The sequence below is a fragment of the Haemaphysalis longicornis genome, unplaced genomic scaffold (genome assembly GCF_048455015.1).
Source record: "Haemaphysalis longicornis isolate Haplotype H1 unplaced genomic scaffold, Haemaphysalis longicornis Haplotype H1 scaffold_1, whole genome shotgun sequence".
In the NCBI taxonomy this organism is placed as follows: Eukaryota; Metazoa; Arthropoda; class Arachnida; order Ixodida; family Ixodidae; genus Haemaphysalis; species Haemaphysalis longicornis.
This window is the reverse complement of record NW_027526203.1, coordinates 342,266,323-342,286,747: the sequence shown is the minus strand read 5'-3', so window position 1 is coordinate 342,286,747 and position 20,425 is coordinate 342,266,323. Positions and strand designations below refer to the sequence as shown.

The following is a 20,425-nucleotide window of genomic DNA, read 5'->3' as shown; positions in this document are numbered from 1 at the left end:
GAGGGGCTGATAGTGTAGTGAAAGATTGCGCTGGGGACTATTCAGTCACGGCTTCGCAAAGCGATGACTGAATAACTGCGGCGATGCTAAGCCTTTTCTACCGACCTCAAGGGACCTGTTCGCCGCGACAGCGCCGCATACAGAAACGCTAGCGGGCCGCTAAGCGTCGGCGGAAATCTTGAATTACTGTCGTGAGCGAGCATGTTGTGTCTGGGAACCCCTACCTGGCCTTCAAACGCTCGTTTCCGCTATTCTAAAACTGACGTGCCAACGCGAGTACGGCCATCGCGAGGAGCACGGCCGCACGGCCACACGCCGATCGGCCCCGTTCAGCAGAAGTAGCAGAAGTAGGCGGATCATGGCTGTCGACTGCTAAAAAAAGCGGGACGTACCGCCGAGCGGAGCCAATGGCTGCGCGCATCTCGAACTAGCAAAAGCCTTGTCTTGTTTCTCTGGGTGGTCTTGCGCCTGGTCGGTGACGTCACAGCTTCCACAGTGTTGTTTGGAGGCGCGATGAGAAAGTTAAAGCTTCAGGCATAATTGCTGGCCCTTTTTAATTAACGATAACATGGCTAATACTCAACGCTTTTAAACCATTTTTGCAGCAGGCCGTTCCTGAGATAGTACTCCAGCGATTGCGCACGTAAAATCGCAACCTTTGAAACCCTGTTTAGGGCCCTTTAATATCTCGATTATTTGTTTGAAGTTTAGGATAAAATCATTATCGTTGTTATCGAAACAAAGCAGTCTCTTTAATCACCAAAATCTCAACTTTGTCCTCAATGACCCTTCAAGTAAATTGTAGCTTCGTAGAGAATGGGGCTTTTCTTTATTGCGCGTTCGGTGAATGTCGGTCGGTGGAGCGTTGCTATCGTTCACGTCCCCTCGTCCACCTTGCTGGCGAGCTCGAGCAGCAGGGCCTTGACGCCAGCCCAGGTCTCCTCACCGGTGGGCACAATCTGCTGGCGCGGCAGGGTGAAGCCGTGCCGGCCGGTGTCGCGCAGCTCGACGGTGTACGCGTACGGAATCTGCGCCTCGCCCAGGGCCCAGTCGTCCGAGCCTCCGGACGCGACGTCTGAAACGGGAGCCGCCGGTCATCGCGTACAATCGAACCCCCCGTCGTTCGTGCTTACACAGCAGGCTGGTTGACGTTCCCACGTTGTACCTGGTCCCGTGAACCTTTTCTAGGGCTGCGGTAGCCACTCTGGCGGCGCGGGCCTGCGTGGAGAGGAACGGCCGTAAGGCCGACTAGCGCGGAAACTGCGGATATGCGAAGATGCGAAGCACGCAACACTACTGCGCGCGAAGGAAAATTTCTTAGCACATAATGTAGAGAAAATTGTGGTCACGCAGCTAGTAACTGGGATAGAAGTACACACGACTAATTGATTACTCTACACTCTACGGCAATCGCGTGGTTCAGCTTCGCCACAATGCACTATATTGACCAATCCATGCAGCCAACTATGGCATTTCGGCGAATGACGATACCGAGCGTACGATTCGACTCACAAGTCGAATATCACTGTGTTGGTATCATGACTTCGTCACTCAAGTGCGTTGCGGTGAAGTTGAACTACGGAGTTGCCTTTGAGTGTAGCAGAGACCAATTGCACTGAACATGTTACATCGTGCGCTATTTGCGGAATGAAGATGGAACTCAAGCCGGCGACAGCGTGAGTCAGTAACGAATGATCCTGCGAAGAACGTCACTAAAGCGACTGCACGAGTGCACGGCATGGAACTGGGGAACTCATTCGGGGTCGACCGCGGATTGGACTTTGGCGGGAGGTGAAGAGGGCGCGCGCGGCTTACAAGTTCGAGGTAGTTGGCTGGCTTGAGTGCTGTGTATCCCCACGGTGTGAGCCAGAGCTGCGAGTAGGAGTGGAAGGTGAGGTACGCCATGATCTCGCGCCGCCTCGCGTAGATGAAATTCGCCATGGCTTTGGTCTCTGGCTCGGAGAAGGCCTTGTTCCCGGCGAAAACTTCGGAGCACGCCTTGCTGCTGGAACCACCTGCTGCGGAGGATACGCGCCACACTGCGTTACCGTCGCGAACAGCTCACTTCTGCTGCGTTTCACAATGGCGTGATTGGCGGGGCGTCTGGGGCGCACCGTGTATCGCGTTTCACTGCCCTGCACAGCCGTCAAACAACCCAGAATATGCTTATTCCTGCGCAGGATGCGGGAGATGAGACGATACGGGGCCATGCTACGGCAGGCATAGTGATTTGCCTTCGCAGTGAACGCGTCCCACACGACTTTCCGCGCAATTTCCCGTCTTCTCTTCATACTGCCTCCGCGTTCACTGCGACCGCAATGTTACGTATACCCAAATATTGCGCTTGCACGCGCTGAGACTCACCCCGCAAGGCGCAGGCAATGCAAATCCCTTTGCGCTCGCGTGTTTCAGGATATAGCTCATATTACGTCAGGTACACATGCGTAAACGCTAGTGAAAACCACTCGGAACAGTCGCATCCCGGACATCACTAATTCTCCTTGCCGAGCTCAAGAGACATAAGAAGACACTTGACCACCTGCGTAAGCAACATCGATGCAAGGCTCGTCGGTGCGCGCATGCACGCACCGCTTAATGTTACACGACATGCTTCGGCTATTTGCGGCTCGGCATCGCTCTTCAGACATAACCCCACGGCGCGCGAACAGCTCCATTTTGCAACGCAGCTCTTTATACCCACCAGTCAGAGGCTCCGGATTGGGACGAGGCCCCCCTCCCCCTCTGTTATGAAAAAAAAAGCTCACACTCACCCCCCCCCCCCCTCCCCAATGATCTTGGCATGATTAAACAAGTGTTATGGCTCCAAAACCAAACAAAAAGTGTCTGGAACGATTTAAACCGCGAGGCTCAATGCCAGAACGTCCGTATCCTCTGCCAAAGCTAATCGTTATTTAATTACCCACTCGCCCTGTTTTTTGTTTTGTTCTTATAACTTGTTACTGACACATTACTACAGTTAGAGTTTCGCGTTTCTGTAAAGAGAAGTGAATGATTTCCTTGCCATGATTTTATTCACGACATCCACTGTATCACGGGTGAAGGCGTTTACAAGTGCGTTTCGAGCGCCACGCAAAGGTATACGATTTCTCTTCCCTAAGCAAACAAATACTAGCCTTAATAAATTACATTGCGTAGGATGTTTGAAGTGGACAAAACCCTGTTACTTAAATTAAATGGCATTCGATTCAGTTCGAGAAGTGGGAACCGACCTCTTGAAAAAAAAAAAGCTATTCAGACACCGAAAAGAAAAGCACTCTGGTTTCTAGAACAAAGAAAACAATTCTCATCATCATAACCTTGAGCTTATCCCTTCACCCCAAAATTAAAATACTTCCGAAGCCTGTGCCAACTGATGGCCGGATCGCGTCCACATGCCAACAAAATCTGCCACTTGGCGGCGGCTAGAGGCAAATACCTACCCCTATCCCACCCGCCTCCATCTCATCTTCCACACCCAACAACCTTCCCTCTGTGCTAACTGTCCCCAGACTGGGACACTGTAGCATGGGCTTGCCAACGCAATCCAGATCCCCCCCCCCCCCCCCCTTCGCCTCCCAACCCCATCTTCGAGCAGTGGAGGGCTTCACTGGCCAGACAAGACCCGTATACCCAGCTCACCCTGCTGACCCGAGCAAGGACAGTCTTTCGAAGCTGCTTTCTGCGGGGCGAGGCCCATACTTCAGCCTCTGCTCGACAAAAAAAAATATTTCTCTATCTTCCTCTGCTAGCAAAAACTATATGCGCCACACCACGCTTCGTCTTCCTCGAAGGTTAATGAGCGGTGGGAAATCCCGACTCTATAGGCCTCTTCAGGTGACATAGCCCCACCTAAAACGACCTGAAAGATAAAAAACCATTTCATTTTCTTAGAGAGTGTCTAGAATTGGCCTATGAGAACCTTTTACAGTAGAAACAGTCGCGAATCTTTAAAAATATTTGAATTGCTGAGGCTGACACGCAGACAGTTAGAGTATAAAGCTGCAACTTTACCCGTGCGATACTTAAGCCGTTCCGCATAGCCGTAGTCGTTGCTGAAGAGAATGGTCCCAGCAAACCAGTATACAGGTGGCGCGACTGCCCAAGCCACGTGTGGCGCGTGTAGGCGTACACTTTTGTCAACCAAGCGTCCCAAAACTCAGCCAGGGTTACATACCCATGCAGCCGCACATACCAGCAGGGGTGTATTTTCTCGTTTCGCGCGAGTCCCAACGTTCATCAATGTAACCAACATACAAAAATGAGTGCATCTACTCGCTGATGCTGGATTGAGAAATTAATGCCACCGATTGCGCGCATTTATGCGGCGTGAACACCAGTGACGGCATGCTAATATTCCTAGTCTACATTACCCTTGGAAAATCCGAAACAGACATTAAAACCTTCATGTATGGGTACCTTGCATGTATGAGGCAAAAACGAGATGCACTGCAGTGGATACAAGCCTGGACTGGCTCCTGGCTTTTGTCTTGGGACTGTTTTGGACTTAAATATTACGATTACCCCCAGCCATCCAACCACACGGCACAGATTGTGTTTGTATCGGGACTCAGCAGCAAAGCGCTTGTCGCTTCATTAAATACCCCATCAGAAGGTTTATTGGTTTTGCCACTGCTTCTCTGCACGCCCCCTCAGGAGAGCGCACACTTTTTTATCATAACGTACGTGCGATAAATGCCTGCCTTCATTATGAAATGCGCCCCTACGCGAGTCTCCAAGTCCTCCCACGTCAGCTTTGTTCCGCCCGAAGCACCCTCTCGTGGTGGTGCACAGTGGTCATTCACCCTAAAAAGGAGGAGAAATCTCAGTCGGGGCAAGTTGCCGCTGCACAAGTTACGCCCATGCGGCTAGTAAGTACGACAGTTAATAAGGTGGGGGATTTAGTATTTTATCACAGAAGGTGATGGATACATGCCCGGATACAATCGAAAAAAAAAATGTCCACATGCACACCCCAGTCTCCAACAAAAGCAGAGTAAGCTGTTAAGTTACACGCTGGAAATGAAGGTGGTGGGGGCGAAATCGCCGAAATGGGATCAAGTGGCCGTAAGCCGCCGAAGGTACGATTGCTCCATGGCCGAACCAGCTTCGGGTGAGATGTGGACGTGAAGTGGGGCAGAAGGAAAGGGCTGGGCAATGTTGGTCGTACACGCCAGCCCCTCCGCTAGCATGCCACAGGGCCCATGTGCGTGGACGTGGGTGCTCTGAGTGCAGGCTGCGTCACGCTGTTGCAGCTCCTGACGAGTGATAGTTCGGATCAGAGTACGGAGCGGTGGATCTACAAAGAAGCCCATAGGCCAGCAATCTTGTTTCAAAGGAATATGTGTGATCCAAGCGCTGGCAAAATTGCTCACATCTGCAATAGCGGTGTAAACGAAGGCATGTCGCTTGCCTACATGGCTTCGTCAGCTCGACGGCAAAGCGCGACATATTCGATGTACGCAGCGTAGGTCTTCGAGCTAGTAGAAGGTGGGCTAAAAATCTGACGCAGCCGCTGAACAAACTGGTCCAGTCAGGGATGGCATCCTCATAGTTATTAAACCAGGCCTTCGGTTTATCGCCGGGGTAAAAAAGAACGTTCGGCAGTTTGAATATGTCGTTCCACCAGTTGAAAAAGCTCACTCAAACGTAATGATCGAGTCATTATTCGACATCGTTACCGCAGAGGCCAGCAAAAACTGCTGCATCACACTGGCGGTTGGTGACAGTAATGACGGTTGGGGCAAGACCGCTGCGATGGCTGCATGCAGCTGATTGCTATAGCGGTAAACGCCGACCTGAGCATAGCTCCAGAGGGGCGCCCAGAGACGTAGACGGCGGGGTCGAGGGCACCCTCCACCACTTCAGAGAGTCGAGAGTCCTCGGCGACCGCACTTATTAGGCTGCTGGCTCGAAACCGCCGAGGAAGATATATGCATGCATATATATCGTGGGGTCGTGGGTTCGGATCCCACCTGGCGGGCATTTTTTCTTCACTTTCTTTCTTTCTTTCCAAATTCTTAATCTGTTTCAATGATCTACCACATCCTCCCCTTTGCTTTCCGAGGTTTTCTCGACTGCCAACCCTTATTTCTGTGTTATTTTCAACGAGCCCCTCATTTCCTATTCTGATTCGCTACATGCATAGCGAGGGCCTCTGTTCTGGCAGTCTTGTTGCCAAAGGGAGCTTAAGAGGGTTCAAAGCTGGTCGACTTTCTTTCTTTCTTTCCAAATTCTTAATCTGTTTCAATGATCTACCACATCCTCCCCTTTGCTTTCCGAGGTTTTCTCGACTGCCAACCCTTATTTCTGTGTTATATATATATTTATATATAGATAGATAGATAGATAGATAGATAGATAGATAGATAGATAGATAGATAGATAGATAGATAGATAGATAGATAGATAGATAGATAGATAGATAGAGAGAGAGAGAGAGAGAGAGAGAGAGAGAGAGAGAGAGAGAGAGAGAGAGAGAAAGCAGAACTTTACTAGGATCCCTGGATGGGGTCTGTAGGGAAGAGTAGGGACAGTTTACTATTCTATCTTACCAGAAATATTCTACCAGGAGTTCATAACAACCAGATAACAACGGCTATATGCCACAAGGTTCACCGACTGCCACTTGGTTCGGATTTTGTGTACTTCGGGACACCAGCCTGTCCCGCCCCGACCGGAGAAAGGAGTGCGCGTGGACATTGGCAAGGTCGGCGTCGGCTCGGTTGGCTGTCGTTTCCCAGCGTGCGCGTGTCGTTTCCCGGAACCCAGAGTGGGCCGGCGCCCATACGATTTGGATCTCTCTGACCCTGTTGCCACATAAACTCCCCTCTGAAATCCCTTGTCGTATGTCCTTTTCTTCTCTTGTTACTATGACCGAAAGCCTTGGCCAATCGCCCTTGACAGGCTTATATCTATAGCCTAAGATAACATAAAACAACTCCAGTGCTGTTAAACTTCTGCAAATCATTTGGCTTACTCACTGCATACGCACATCTGCGCTAAATGGAAGCACCGCGCCACATTATTAAGGTTACCTTTGACCCAAACAAAATAAGTTACAAAGTAGTTTTTCTAGTGAAGTACCAACAGGAAATGGCAACAGTGAATGCCCTCTTGCCGCATCTCATTCGGAAGCCTGGGCGTGACACAGAGCCAAATTTCCGACCAGAGCAATTGCTGTATGTCTAGAGCGGAGTGAGCGCACGTGCGACGAAAGCACGCTGTCCTGCAGGTGTTAATCTCGTCCACACAGCCGAATATATCCAAGCCCTTCGCAGAATACGAGAAGAGTGCACCCGCTAGAGGAATGCGTGCCCGGACAAAAAGGGCCCATTATTACAAGGCTATCCGTCGCTCGTTCACATGGTCCCTGTCTCGTTAGCACTGTCCGTCCGCATGATTGAAACAGTTTCCAGAGTCTTTGTGCCCATACTCACAGCTCCACTTGAAGCCGAAGTTTCGGTTGGGATCGGCGCCACGGCAGAGGAAGCTGGCGGTGGTGGACCTCGTCTTGCGCCACATCCGGTTCTGCAAGCAGCGGATGGACTCAGCACCGCCCTCAGCGGCCAGCATGGAGCTCATGACTCACGAGGATGTGCGTGTACTCGTAGCCGTCCGGATTGGCCACTGGCATCCCGTACACGTCGAAGGTGTCCAGAATGCGAGTCGTCTCATTGTCATTGCTGTAGCCGCTCACCAGCTGGGGACCAGGAGAAAACGACACGGGCTCTGCGGTTTTCGTCGTTTCAGGGGAACGGCGAGGGCCGGCAATGTCGTGCTTGGGGCTTTGCCGCCGTGTGTTTCGGCAAACGACAGAGGTGGCAGCCGGTCCCCCAGGTTTTCCCTGACTGGGCTTCGACACGTCCGTCTCTTCCTCACTTGAGCTTCACTGAGGGACCGGTCCGAACTGCAGTCTTGAGTGATTTTGGCAGTGCCAACCGGCGCCCCGCTCTTGGTTCTCTTTGCTTGTGCCCGTGGCCCTTCGGTGCACAGTGCAGCCCCTTCGGGGACAGTGCCGTCAGAAATGTAGGGGTGGCCGGACGTGTTGTCACCCAGCGCGAGGGAAAATCTGGAGTCCCGTTGCGCGCTGCTGTGCGCGAGTCTCTTGGCGAAAAGCTGAATGTTCGAATGAAATACCACGCTAAGCAACCTTGCTAGTGAGGTGCCTGCGTCATAAAATTCCATAAACACGGCTGAATTCCTGGACTAATTCCGGCACATAAATGCAATTCATCTATTTTCTGACGGTTATTTGGTACAACCGGTGGCGCACGTTTAAAGATGTTAGTTCAATGATCTAATTGAGCAAACAGGTGTTTAGCAGCATTCAAGAAGCAGAGGAAGGGCGAGGTTAACATTTCAGAGCGGCAAGTAAAAAATTGGAGGACGATGCTTCAGCTTCGCCTATAAGGGTGGTATGCGATAGCCTTCTCTCCATGGCCTCGTTCAACTAGCATTATCATTCGCCCGTCATGCTTTTGACTCACACACGGTGTCCGCGAGCGGTGAAGAACTTGCTGCTCTTGCTCGCGCACCTTCTGTTGGCGCAGCGCCTTACAATCCCATGTGTTTCGGGGGGCGCCGCCAGGTGCTCGCGCGCCTTCTGTTGGCGCAGCGCCTTACAATCCCGTGTGTTTCGGGGGGCGCCGCCAGGTGGCGCTGCCGAACGCTTCGCTCATGCCGATTTTTCACTCACGGTCAACGCCGCAGCCGCCGGCGGCTTTTCTGGCACACGGGTCCCTTAACGCTACGCGACCAAATGTTATTTACAGAGAACGAAGCTACTCATAACTATTTGCGTACAGCTGCTTAGAAGTCGGGGGTTTGATGGACGCCCGTCTGGTGGGCGGATACATTGAACAAGCTAGAAGGTGTCTATGGTGAAATGCTAGAAAAGCAAGAAAATGTCTGTTCTGAAAGAAAAAAAAATACGAGTGAGACATGCTGCCAAGCAGATTTTCTGCGCAAGTTGTCGTTCAAGACCTGGGTAATAAAGGAGCCATGAAGACAAAATACAAGTTGGGTTTATTAGAAAGACTGCTTAGTCCCGATAACAATGATACCAATATTATCGCAATCTTCGAACAAATAACGGAGATAATAAAGAAAACGTGTGAAGCAGTCGCGACCCCCTAGCCAATTTCCCGCAACTTTTCTATGACGTCACGGAACCTTGTTTGTGCGATTGGCGGCCGCCTAACTGACCTGTCGCGACGACACATGACTGGACGTCTGTAATGGGGCCTCTAGTTCCATTTGACCGCATCACTTGAATGCGAACGTGCAGTTAACGCACTGAAAATTATGTTTTATTGTTGGCCCGTATGACGTCATTCTTGCTCATAACACGTCACTGTGGCGCAAAATTTGAAAGTTTTTAAATACTTCTTGCTTTTTTTTTCATTAAAAAAACATCTTTTGTGGCTGTAATGGAGCTGAGTGAGATACTGAATCCTAGTTCTTTCAAATTAAGCGAAGTTGTATTTTCTCTTCATGGCTCCTTTAAAGGTTGGAGGAGTCGTGGAGGGATAATGCAATCTTGTTTGATTTGAAAGAATTTAATTTTGGCATAACCTAATTTCATTGCAGCCCCTAAATACATTTATAACCGCAAAAAGATAACAGCTATTAACGTCAACAGACTGCACGTCAACAGTTTCTACTCCGGCCTTCATTGTGCCGCCACCATGCTCTAGCTCCTGGCGTGTGTGACGTTATCTAAGCGCCGGAGAAGGCCGAGTTCCTGGTCCTTAGATGTTCTTGCTACATGTCTGAACGCTAACAATGGCAAAAGATTCAAAGGCTTACAGTAGCCTGTAAGTAAAGCATGGTTATAGCTGTTGCCGTGTTTCAATACAGCACGCTGTTGATTTGGCACACTGTGAAGTGGACATGCTTCTACAGGAACGCTTGTGCTAGCACTCGCGTGCCGGCAATAACCGCTCGTACTGGCGACTATCGCTGTAAGAAGTGGCGGCGTAAATACACGTACCTCTTCGAGGATGTACATGACTGTGGCGGGCGAGATCCACTCCCTGGCGTGCATGCCACCGTCAAGCCACACAGCTCTCTTGGCCCGTCCTGAAGAAAGCTGCACGAAAACGAGGGGCTGTGCGCGAGTTCGAAGACAAATGTGTCTTTATCGAGCGATGAAAAAAAGTAGGATACGTGGCAAGTGTGCAACACAGACCAAACCCGGTGGCAGATGTGCCTTAAACCGTTTGTAACTTCACATTTCTTCAGGATCTGGTGCCACCTGCTACTCTAATTAAATTCCATTCAAGCAAATTACGCCATGACTCATACACAACTTCAATGCCGTGGATAGCAGGCGGTCAAGCACCGACGGAATGTGGCCCATGTACGCCTTCTCTGCCGCGTCGTTTCATACTGAGGGCCGTCGTTTTAGAGCATTTGTCCCCATGGTGTCGGTTGAATTTAAATATCGGGCGAACAAGTTCCCCCTCGCACTGATCGTCGCAGTAACACCACACGCGCGCGCATAGCCGCAGTAGGCGTGGGCGCGTGCTTAGGGCCGGCCGTATTTGCACGCTATTCGGACGCCTTGCACAACCTTTTTTTTTTTTTTAACCGTCAGCAAATCTTCCAGGTTCAAAGGATCTTTGTGGAAGTTACATCCTTTATCGTTCTTTCCTCGAGTCTCTCACCACAGATTTGGCCTCCAAGAATCAGATACTCTTCGCATAATTCAAGCCATCCTTATCAGCAGGATTGTATACAGTACTCCGTACCTAGCTCTAAAACCTTCCGAGAAACCAATCCGAACACTCCAATACGACAAGCCTAAAAATACGCACTAAGGTTGCCCCCAAAACGGCAACACAAAATTGCTACAACTGGGCGTCCACAATACCTGGTAAGAAATCCAAGCAGCGCATCGAATTTTACAACTTACACGCCTCCAACTCACCGCCACGGGAAGAGCAACCCTTCACCGTCTAGGAAATTTAACCCCGCCGGTAAGATCAGGAGATACGCATTCCCATAGGCTGGTATGGTGGCGACACTGGCGCCTGAACAACTAGCGCCACCTACGGCCTCTGGCGCATTTTTCGGATGTTGCCATCGCCAGCGCGCTTTCCTCCATGCACTGCCTCCGCTACGCTGCTGTGAGTGATTGCTCGAATCAGCGCGCTCATTTCAAGGGCTTTAGAGAGTTAGGAAATATTGGAAGGATTTATACAAGAAAACCGCAAAACGTGGTCGCCAGTTGCACGCCGCAAACGATGTTTACTGCGTCCGGGAGGAGCTGCCGGGCGCAACGAAGCTGTCCGATGTTTCTAGCAATGGCGTTTGGCACATGACAGGTGTGGGTGACGTGTTTTAGTTAAGGGCGGATACAGGGAATGTTCGTGAGATCCGTTGCGAACACGCGGCTCAGGCATCACTGCGCTTCATTAAGATTTCAGCGAATCCAAGCGAAATAGTCGGGGCAAGCTACACGCCCAAGGCCGGGTGCCACGGATCGTGTGAACATGCTGATGCAGTTTTTATGTTCGTCAACTCATAACTGTGAACACCGGGATGCTACTGCCCACGTAGGCACCGGTATTAGCGCCGGTCTTCCGTCGGTTTGAGTCAACGAAATGTTAGTCGTATGGACTTGGCCGCGATATCTACGCCAAAGCAGTCGCTGCTGCCGCAAGGGCAGGAGCTACGCGCGTACACGTATATATAGGAAGGGGGTAAGCAGCGATGAGCACCGTACTACAACTAAGGACTCAAACATACAGGTTCTTAAAGCATAAGCGGAAACGTAATACAAAAATGCCGTGGTATATATGCTCAGCGACACCAAAAAAATGCAGACCCTGCCACTGCTTCAAAGTGATTAACGCGCTCATGTATTTCCCATTTGTTTAGCTCTGGTGGTTTCCTGGGAAATCCCTGCAGTTGTGTCAACAGTTACTCCACCTTATAAAGTAGAATCTCGATAAACGGAAATCGCTTAAACGGAATTTCCGCTTAAACGGAACAGTTGCCTGGAATTTGGTTGGTTTGTATTCAGATAACGTAAAAAAACTCTCGGTAATCGGAACTAAAATTTCCGCATCACCGTGTAGACGGAACCAGAAATTGAACTTCTTGTGAAATCCACTGGCATGAGAATCAGCTTTTTACGGTTCCGGCTGTTTCGTTCTTGTTTTTTTTTTTTTTTCTTCCTCCATGCTTTTTTAGCCTTGTTGGCCTCGTAAGCCTCGTCTCGTAAGTGGTTACCCGTATTAGCGCAACGAATGCAACATCGCAGTTCTTGTTCCAGTCGTTCGGTCTCGATTCTAGACGCCTAGGCTACAGGGCTCACCTCCTGTCGCCTCGTTCGTGCCATCGTTGTGCTATTCGTCCTTCATTACCACGTTGCCGTCTTCTAAATTCGGTGGCTCGTAAGCACTCGCGAAGTTGAGGCCTCTAGCCTCCGTGAAGATGCAGTTGCAAGGACTCAAACAAAAATAATTGACGCATTTTGTAGTGCACAGCGACTCATTGTTGCCAAATCAACTTTGTGAATGCTGTGCCTACGCTTCTTGTAGTTTTCTTGCTTTCTGAAAACTATCAGCTACAGTCACTTTCTAGTGGTTAGAGTTCCATGAAATGCCCTTAGAAGTGTGTACGCACATAAATTTGCACCTTAGAACATCTCTCTCAGTAAAAGGAACTCCTGTTAAACGGAACTAATTTTTCCGGTCCCTTGAAGTTCCGTTTATCGAGAGTCTACTGTATTCCGTGGCACTAAAGGATGATTGCTGGGGTGTATGCTGGCGCGCTGTTTTTAATCTCGCCGAAGTTCGCGTTGCCGATGCGCGTTTCGCTGAGCACCGGCTATCACAGGTCCCCGCCCAAACTTATAGCTGGCGTGCACAGAAACAAGATCCCCGAGTACAAACAACAATTCACACAAAACACCAAACCGAACGTTTATGGCCAGATGTCGATCGGCGTTGTTTACAGTGCACGTCGCACTGCGCGGATTCATCGCTGCCGCTTTTCCGCTTCATTTCAAGGGAACCGAAAGAAACTATTTTTTCAACAGCCTACTCGCGACCTTTTAGAATATGGTGCGGCAGCCGGAGACCCATCAATGCACAGAAATACACATTACTAGCTCTACTATTTCGCAACGGCTTCGGAATCTCTGCCCCGTACAGCAGCTCCTCCGGGCTGACCAACATCCGTTTTGTGATGGCGGCGCTGTAAGGCGGCGTTGCGGTCGCGCTCGAAACACCTGTGCACGGAGCCTATAGCCATTCGACAATACATCAAAGTGCCGCCAACCCCACGTCACATGCACCCTACCTATAACAAGGCACGACGAGCAGCAAGGGCACGGGCAACCCATGCACGGTATGATCACCTCCCCTTCACTCGTTACACAGATGCATCTCCATACCCCCAAGTCTGCCCACGCTGCCAGTGTGACCAATGCCAACGGCAAAGAATTAACAGCAGCCACAATCCTTACAACATCCATACAAACAGCCCAATAAGTTGCTAACGATAGCCGCCACCACTTGCGAAGAATATACTGTTATACTGACGGACTCCCAAGCTGCATGCCGCAATTTCCTGATCGGACGAATATCCCTACCAGCATTCGCTATTCTTAAAGCAAGTTAAACAACTTACAGAACTAAAGACTGTCTGGTCACACAGGAATCCCTCAAAGGAAATGAGTGCACACACGCCGCTGCCCGCGCCCATACACACCGGGCCGTTTCCCAAGAGGGAGCTAACTTACAAGATGAAGACATCCTCAAGCCCACGCCCCTGCGAAAATACGCCGACATACTCACCCACTACCGGCACAGGCGCCAACAATACCCAGCAACTCCCTCACACCTATTCAGAACCGAAGCTACCATATTCAGACGACTGAAAACGAGCGCTTACCCCCAAATACCCACTCCATGCCAGGTATCCCACCCTCTACCCTGCCTCTTGCAAATGCTGCCTCCACCCTGGCACCCTATACCACCTGGTATGGGGGTATCAACAAATCCCATCCGTCACTCCTGATCCCCAACCCACATACGAGTAGTGGGTGGCACAGCTGACCAGCTCCGACCTCTCCTCCCAGCGTAGCCTGGTGGAGAAAGCCTGGGTCGCTAGAGCACGCCAAGGTATCCCGGACTATAGAGGAAACCCCCCACCGGGCGGGTGCCCAGACATCAGCCCCTAAGGCTCGCCTGAATAAAAGTTATGCCTTCTCCGCCTCCTCTTTGTGCTCCTCTGTAATTGAAAAAAAATTTATGCTGCCTCATTGAGTACAGAAATTTATAAATTCAGCTTAAATCAACACATAAAACACAAGATAATATTATTAATGTTATCCGTTACTGTGCCGATGGATAACTGGATTTTTCTGTGTGTTTTGAGCTATAGGTCTCGCTTGACGGGAAATTCTGCCGCATTTATGCTTGTGTGATTAGGACTGGGAAAATCGGATATCGGTCATCCCTCAATGTATTTCATTCGCCCCTTCCACCTTTACAACCTGCCGATTTCCGCCTAATGCGAGTTGCGTAGATACTTCACATTTAAACCACTGGCAACCTAGACTTACCTTGATTATTTTGAGGTCACGATTTTCAAAGGACTTGCCAATGGTCATGACGTTCCCCAGAGACTTTCTTCGGAGGCTGAACTTTTGCAGGTGGTTGTAGATCTGGCACCAGGGACAAAAGCAAACAAAGGCGTTGATGCGCGAGCAATCCTTCGAAATTTGCAATGTCTGCATGGTGGCCCTTACTAATAAACGATAAATATGACGGGCAGGACGAACAGGCAGCGATAACTCGCAGCTTCAAAAAAAAGTTCTGTTTTATAAGCTGAAGGGAGATGTCTTCGTCCCGCAGTAGACAGAATTGGACTACGATGATGATGATGATGATGATGAAAGACAATGCATGCGTAAGTGAGCTTTAAAAGCCAAACAAAAGAGAAAATTCGTGCCGAATGCAACGCACACCGAAGCAACCCAGCAACTTTCAACTAATCTGCAAGCTTCTGGCTCTTACCCTAAAAAATAATGAGAGACCCGAATAAACGCTTACTGGTGCTGAAAATGATATAAGAGCGAGTGTCGAGGCCAACAATGTCTGGCGTTACTTTGATTGAAAGTGTGCATTAACAAAAAAACTGTGGTTGATTCCTCTGTCATGGGAATCAGTAAAACACGAAAGCGAAATGTGCAGCGAAATCCGCAGCTGAGCATGATTTGCGGGTCGGCGGCTGTTTTTGGGGTGTGCTTGGCGAGCGACGTCCTGCTGGCGGGTCGCTTCGGCAAAGGTGTACTAGCGTCATTTCCGTGACCGATATGACGTCAGTGAAATCTTGGGGTATCGCGGCATAAAACACTTTCGTGTTAAAATATAAAACCCTAAAGCGAACAATCCTAAATATAGCTTACTCTTTGGTACTAAAGGTTGCTTCCCCGCAAGAAGACCCTGTGTGCAGGGGTGCACCCTTTACAGGCCGCTTGCTTCATAGTACAGGCGTCACTTCCGTGCGGATATGGCGTCAGCGAAATCTTTGTGCATCCGGGAATAAAACACTTTCTTGTGAAAACCGGGGGAGCTACTCCGGTAAAGGGGCATGGCGAGCAAAGAAAGCAAATGGCTGCAACGATGGAATGTCGCCGACTGGAAGTAAGGAAAGTCCGTGGTCCCACTCAGCGCGTTAAAACTAGGCAAAAAAAAAAAACCCCGAGGTGAAACTGCGGTTAAGCTCTTACGAAATATACCGTACGTTCATAGTGCGGCACTTACGCTGTCCAAGCGTTGATAGTCGGAAAAGAAGCTGCGGGGAATTCTTAAATCGGGATCGTCACTTCTGCTTGTTGTTGAGTTGTTAATCTCCCTGAAAAAGAAGCAAAAAAGCAGTCCCTTTTTCGTTTATACTTTTTGCTGTGCAATTATGCTAATAAGTGCGCTCATTAGGCGCGCATATATCATTTTCTGCATGTGAGCAACATGCACGTATATCCTTTTGACAACACACGTGCAAGTAACTTGGTGGCAGGCTATTTGCACAAAACTCGAACTATTCTCCGTGAGCGAAAAAACGTCGGGCTCGTTAAAAGAACGAACATCTGTACGAAATGTGCGGTTAAGCAATATTTATGTACCCCGAAAGCTGCCTAATTCAGGTATCTTTCATTTAAATTCCTTGATTATGTCAGCTGGTATGTGGGTCCCGAAGAGTGCGTATTCAAAATGGTTCTGTGTAATTTGAACTTGATTTGAACTTGACTTAAAATTGATATGTTTTTGTCTCGTCGAGTTCGTATTAACATTATTTGAATCATGGTACTTCGAACTCGACGAATTCTAACACCCTCCATATTTCATAATGCACTGCGGCAGTCCATTGTAAAATATGCAGGGTGTTGCAACAATGAACAGGCGTTTTTAAAAATAATTCCTGAGCAAGCTGTTTCTTCGTTCGTTCCCAAACTTTGCACTAAGGTCGCCCTTTGTGGTGTATTTTGCTTAACATCAAGATCGGCGACGGCACTTAGGTGCTAATTTAGAAATACAATAAAAACGATTCTCGCGTATTGGACAGCCGGGGATCATGATGAAAAAATGGCCACCTTAGCATGGTGCCGCCATCTGCCGTATAAAAAACTAAACGCGTGATGGGGTCCGCGGGAGGACGGATTATTTTACTACACCCTGCATCCACTCTAAAGTAACTGTTTGCGGTCGTCCTAAACGAGCCAGGAAAACACTCTTTATCTGTTGCCACATATGGCGGCGCCGTGTTAAGGTGGCCATCTGTCTCTCATGACCCGCAGTAGGAACGAAACCAAACTGTTTATGGCTTTAGCGCGCCGTTGCGCTGTTTTCAATGGCCCCCTTCAACCGGTATTTTAATTTGTATTTATGTGTGATGTCTGGTCTGCGTGGCTTCGCCGAGACATTTGGGAAGGAAGCAAATATTTCAAGACGGTCAAGGGTGCGGCTACCGCGCTCTCCTGCATAGCTTTTTCTTTCCTTTTCAGCGGCCTTTTAAATTATGCGTCCCGGTTCTCTTGTTTCTTGTTTTTTTTTTCAAGGCAAACATCGATAGGTCTGTAGGCCTAGTAGGAATGGCCTTTAGCCAGGTTAATTTTATATGAAACAGTAAGCGCTGCTGTGAAAGAAGTCTCGCCACGAACGGGTCGTGGATGCTCTCAAGCTAAATATATGGAGGTATATAAGTTATACCCCACATGAACCAACGTATAGGTTGTGTTCACTGGCGTGGCACGCATGCGGGAAGCCATGCCTGTGCGCCACCAAATGTCTGTTTTGCTAAGGTGACGCTGCCAAATCCCGTGTCACTGGTTACGTCGGGCTCCACGATATGGCGGTGCTTTTCTGCGCTGCGCCCGCTAAAGCAGAGCACATGAAAACAGCAAGATCCGTTTGATGGTCCAAACTGTGCCCCACAATAGTAATACCTCGAGGCATAGTAATACCTCGACGCCAAATACTGCTTTGTGCAGCACCCTACGATCTAGCTATCGCCAGGCACTGTTGAAATCGTCGCACTACTTGGTAGTGTGGTAAAAACTTCGGAGCCTACGTACGCGTGCAACTGCGTCGTGATGGACCAAGTCGCGAGCGTATGCTAGTGAAAGCAGATCGCCACATGTTCAAGGACAACAAAAGAAATATTGTTGCCGAAAAAAGCCAAACTCAAGTGATTTACTTAAAGGGCGCTTGCGATTCGCCAGCACTTGGGCCGACTGATAAGTGCGAGCAAAGCACGGCTCGGGAGATGGCCTCGCATGCACTAGCTGCTATGCTACCATCGTGTATAAATCGGCACACACGCGTTAAACATTTCTTCAAACCAATTATTTAGTTTTTGTACTCAACCCCGCAGTAGACGGCACTTGTGTCGACATCCGTGGTCGCAGGCGACTGCAGCATTGGCTTCTTGCGCGCCGTGTCGCATTCGTTCGCAGCCGCGGTTTCATTCTCCGATGATGCAAATTTCTCGAGGGCAAGGAGAGCGCCACCGCATAATGTGAGTGCGATTAATAATATATCTGTTGACGTCATGGCCGATAATCGGGTTGAAACGGGGCAGACGGCTCACGCCGATGTTTTTTTTTTTGTTTGTTTGCGAAAGGCACGCGCAATGCGTATGCGCAGGCACAGCTGGCACTGTCATGGCAGCTTCTAGTGTTGCCAAGCGAAGAAATCTCCCGCTAAACTTTTCAGTGAATCCCATCTATACACCTAAGCAGGGAAAGGATAAGACTAGCAGAAAGAGTGCCTGATCCCAACTTGCAGCTAGTAAGAGGCAGGGGGCATGAGTTAAGCATAATATTTGGGACAAATCTGCTAAGCGGAAAACTGCGCGTGGTCTAGACGCTATTCCCTACGAAGCCTTTAAAAATTTAAGCAGTGATGTGCTCACTCAGCTCTTCGGTGCAACGAACGAGGCATGGCTTAGTGGCGGCGTCCCCACCAAAACCTGGCAAACCAGTGATGGTACTAGAAAATATTCGGCCTATATCGCTTACGGAGACGGTGTGCAAACTCGTACAGAAAATTCTTGCCCCTCGCTTGTCGTGGTGGCTTGAACAGCATAGGTATTACTACCCTGCGCAAATCGGCTTTCGCCCATCGCTTGGCACAGAAGATGGGCTTAGCGTTTTTAGCGGCATCAACTTTGTCGTAAACCGCAGTCATCGTGTCCGGACCATCCTAGCAATGGACACCCAAAAAGCTTATGACAACATCAGTAACGCTGCTATCCTGAACTCCATTGATATGCGCCACCTTCCCATGCGGGTGCGGCAGTTCGGCCAGTCATTCCTTCAAGGCAGGACATTTGCCATACGTCTTCGTCGAGAAGCTGTTGGGTCCTTTGTTCCTGTACGTGGTGTGCCCCAGGGATCGGTATTGGCTCCGACCTTGCTTAATATGGCTTTGATTCCATTAGCATGGTGCCTTCACGATGTGCCGGATGTTAAATTTCTCATTTACGCCGATGACATCACCACGTGGTGCACTCACCATGACTTGGAAACTCAAGCGAGTTCCCTGCAACCAGACCTATGTGTCAGGGCAGCATTTGCCTCTTCGGTGGGTCTTCAGCTTTCAACAAGTAAAACAACATACACATCCGTTGCAAACCGCTGGGGCCGCCGTAAGCTTGCTGCTTGTCCCATCCGCCTTCAACTGGCTGGGCAACCACTACATGAGAGCCGAAAAATCAAAGTCCTGGGGTTACTGATGCACCAGTCAGGAACGGCGACAGCTTGGCTTGCTCAGGCTAAACACCAAACTGCTCAAACGCTAGCACTAGTACACCATATCGGTCCCAAGACTGGTGGAGCCAGCTCACATGTAGCACAAATAGTGACAGCAGTTTTACAACCACACTTGGTCTACTCTTCTCAGTTTCAGCATTGGACAGCAACGCCGTGGAATCGATTAGAAGCAATTAACAGATGGGCTATGAGAGCAATCACTGCACTCCCACGCATCAGCCCTGTGGTTGCTCTCCAGGAATATGCCTAACTGAACACGTTGGATAAACTTGTTCATCAACGTCGCGAAGCTCGGAAATTGAAGGCTGAATTGTGTGATTCTCCGCGATCATTAATGGCTTGTGCAGTTTCGCATACGCTACCAGCCCTACCTCAGTGAGTACTGCCCCCTTGGCAGTTTGTACAATTGAGTGGCAACAAGCCGACTGACCTTCGTAGTCCAGATTCCAACAATTCGGAGTCTGCCCTTCAACAACGCATCACCGAATTGGATAGCCGCCTTCCACCCGGCTCCACCATACTATATACGTATTCAAGACACGGTGATTGCCACTGCCGTTAATTGCACTAGCCATACAGCTCTCAGCACGACGTAAAGATGTCAGGTCCCGGAACCTCCAGCATCGTTCTGTGCGGAACTTGTAGCCTTTAGAGAGGTTCTACTGACTATAACCGGTATCACTTTGCATGCCGGGGCACGTATCGTAATTCTAACGGACGCCATTCAAGCGGTCCACTTACTGCGGTTAGTTAGTAGTATAGCCCTATGCTGGCCTAGAATTTTCGCCAACTTGCGGCACGAATTTCTCACTAGATTCACGTTGAATGGGTTCCGCATGAGCTAATAACAGCCCATGGCAAGGCAGGCGTAGCAGCCCGGCTAGCAGCCTCTGTTCCATCTCCGGCTTCCCCGTTAGAGCTGGATGATACCACTCTCCTGCGGACGAGAAAGGAACACCTCCGGCGCCACAGACGTGCCCTCATTCAACTGTGTCCTGTCACCCTCCTCCCAGGTCTTACCCGTGCCGAGGAGGTTGCGCTTAGGAGGATTCGGGTGGGGGTGCCGTTAACTCCCGCCGTGACCTGCCAACGGCCTCATTTTGAGATTCTATGGCAAACTCCGTTCGCGCGGTTTGC

The 20,425-nt window shown here is 49.7% G+C and overlaps 1 protein-coding gene across 2 annotated transcripts in view; it reads right to left on the bottom strand.

The window, feature by feature from the left end:
• Nucleotides 1-783: 783 nt before the first annotated feature.
• LOC144153196 (carboxypeptidase B-like) overlaps nt 784-20,425 on the bottom strand; it is a 57,469-nt gene continuing 37,827 nt past the window's right edge. The window contains exons 4-11 of one of the 2 annotated variants that reach the window (XM_077684860.1): nt 15,783-15,873; nt 14,579-14,680; nt 9,992-10,090; nt 7,589-7,699; nt 7,437-7,527; nt 1,816-2,015; nt 1,134-1,218; nt 784-1,075 (exon numbers count right to left, since the gene is read on the bottom strand). In XM_077684860.1, the coding sequence (XP_077540986.1) occupies nt 876-1,075; nt 1,134-1,218; nt 1,816-2,015; nt 7,437-7,527; nt 7,589-7,699; nt 9,992-10,090; nt 14,579-14,680; nt 15,783-15,873 (979 nt within the window). In that variant the 3' untranslated portion in view covers nt 784-875. Of the gene's footprint in view, nt 1,076-1,133; nt 1,219-1,815; nt 2,019-7,436; nt 7,528-7,588; nt 7,700-9,991; nt 10,091-14,578; nt 14,681-15,782; nt 15,874-20,425 lie in introns of both variants that reach the window. The other variant, XM_077684854.1, reaches the window with a different exon arrangement.